A 1009-nucleotide genomic window follows, 5' to 3' on the forward strand; every position below is an offset into this window, starting at 1 on the left:
GCAGAAAGACAATACCTCGCTCACTCCTTTCTTACACACACACACACACACACACACACACATATATATATATATATATACATCTCCACCTTGCTCGGCCCAGGACATGAGGTGGCCGTGGTCCGGCTTCTTGAAACCGTCAATGTCTTCCTCCAGCTCCTTGTAAATGTTTTTCAAACTTGGCGGTGCTGTGACATGCGAGGGACATGTCGGGGCATGTGGTTGGTCAGCGGGAAGAGGCAACCATGAGAAACGAGGACGCAAGAATTGCACACACACACACATCTGCAAACGCATACACACGCACATGCACACACCACACACACACACACACACACACATCTACACACACGCTCACTCACACGAGCAAAGCAGTCGCACCTGAGACGCCTGGCTTGACGCTGAAGCAGAGGCCGTGGGCCTGACCAGGCCCGTGATAGGGATCCTGCCCCAGGATGACCACCTTGACGTCTCGGATGTGGCACGCACGCGACCACGAGTACACCTCGTCTGCCGGCGGGAAGATGGTCTTGCCGCCCTCCGCCTCCTTGGCCAAAAACGACATCAGCTGTGTTGGGGGGGGGTGTATTTGTTAAGAGTGTGAAGGACATATAAGTGACAGTGCATGCCTCACACACTCACTCACACACCCACACATACCCACGCATCCACACTCCTCTTCCCCCTACAACACACACACACATCAGCAAGGCTGACCTTTTCAAAGTACGACTGCTTGAATTCGCGACGCAGGGCGTGGCGCCAGGACTCGCCCATGGTGCCCGTGACCGGGACACCCTTTGTCAACGCGAGCTTTCGTGCTGCCTCAAACTTCTTTTGCTCAATCTCCTTGCGCTGCTCAGGTGTCAAGCCATCATCTGCCACAGTTGCGCTGGCACCTGCCAAATGTATGTGTTGGTGCGTGAGTGAGTGTGTGTGTGAGTGTGTGTGAGTGGGTGTGTGTGTGTGTGTGTGTGTGTGTGTGTGTGTGTGTGTGTGTGTGTGTGTG

At 54.4% G+C, this 1009-nt stretch overlaps 1 protein-coding gene across 1 annotated transcript in view; it reads right to left on the bottom strand.

The window, feature by feature from the left end:
- Positions 1–1009, bottom strand: part of PTSG_09207 (uracil-DNA glycosylase) — a gene marked incomplete at its 3' end in the record, with an annotated part of 6166 nt that overhangs the window by 1587 nt on the left and 3570 nt on the right. Inside the window, exons 7-9 of the mRNA XM_004989401.1 lie at positions 718–899; positions 382–568; positions 16–188 (exon numbers count right to left, since the gene is read on the bottom strand). Coding sequence (XP_004989458.1) covers positions 16–188; positions 382–568; positions 718–899 — 542 coding nt within the window. The remainder of the gene's footprint in view (positions 1–15; positions 189–381; positions 569–717; positions 900–1009) is intronic.

The sequence above is a fragment of the Salpingoeca rosetta genome (genome assembly GCF_000188695.1).
Source record: "Salpingoeca rosetta unplaced genomic scaffold supercont1.29, whole genome shotgun sequence".
NCBI lineage: Eukaryota > Choanoflagellata > Craspedida > Salpingoecidae > Salpingoeca > Salpingoeca rosetta.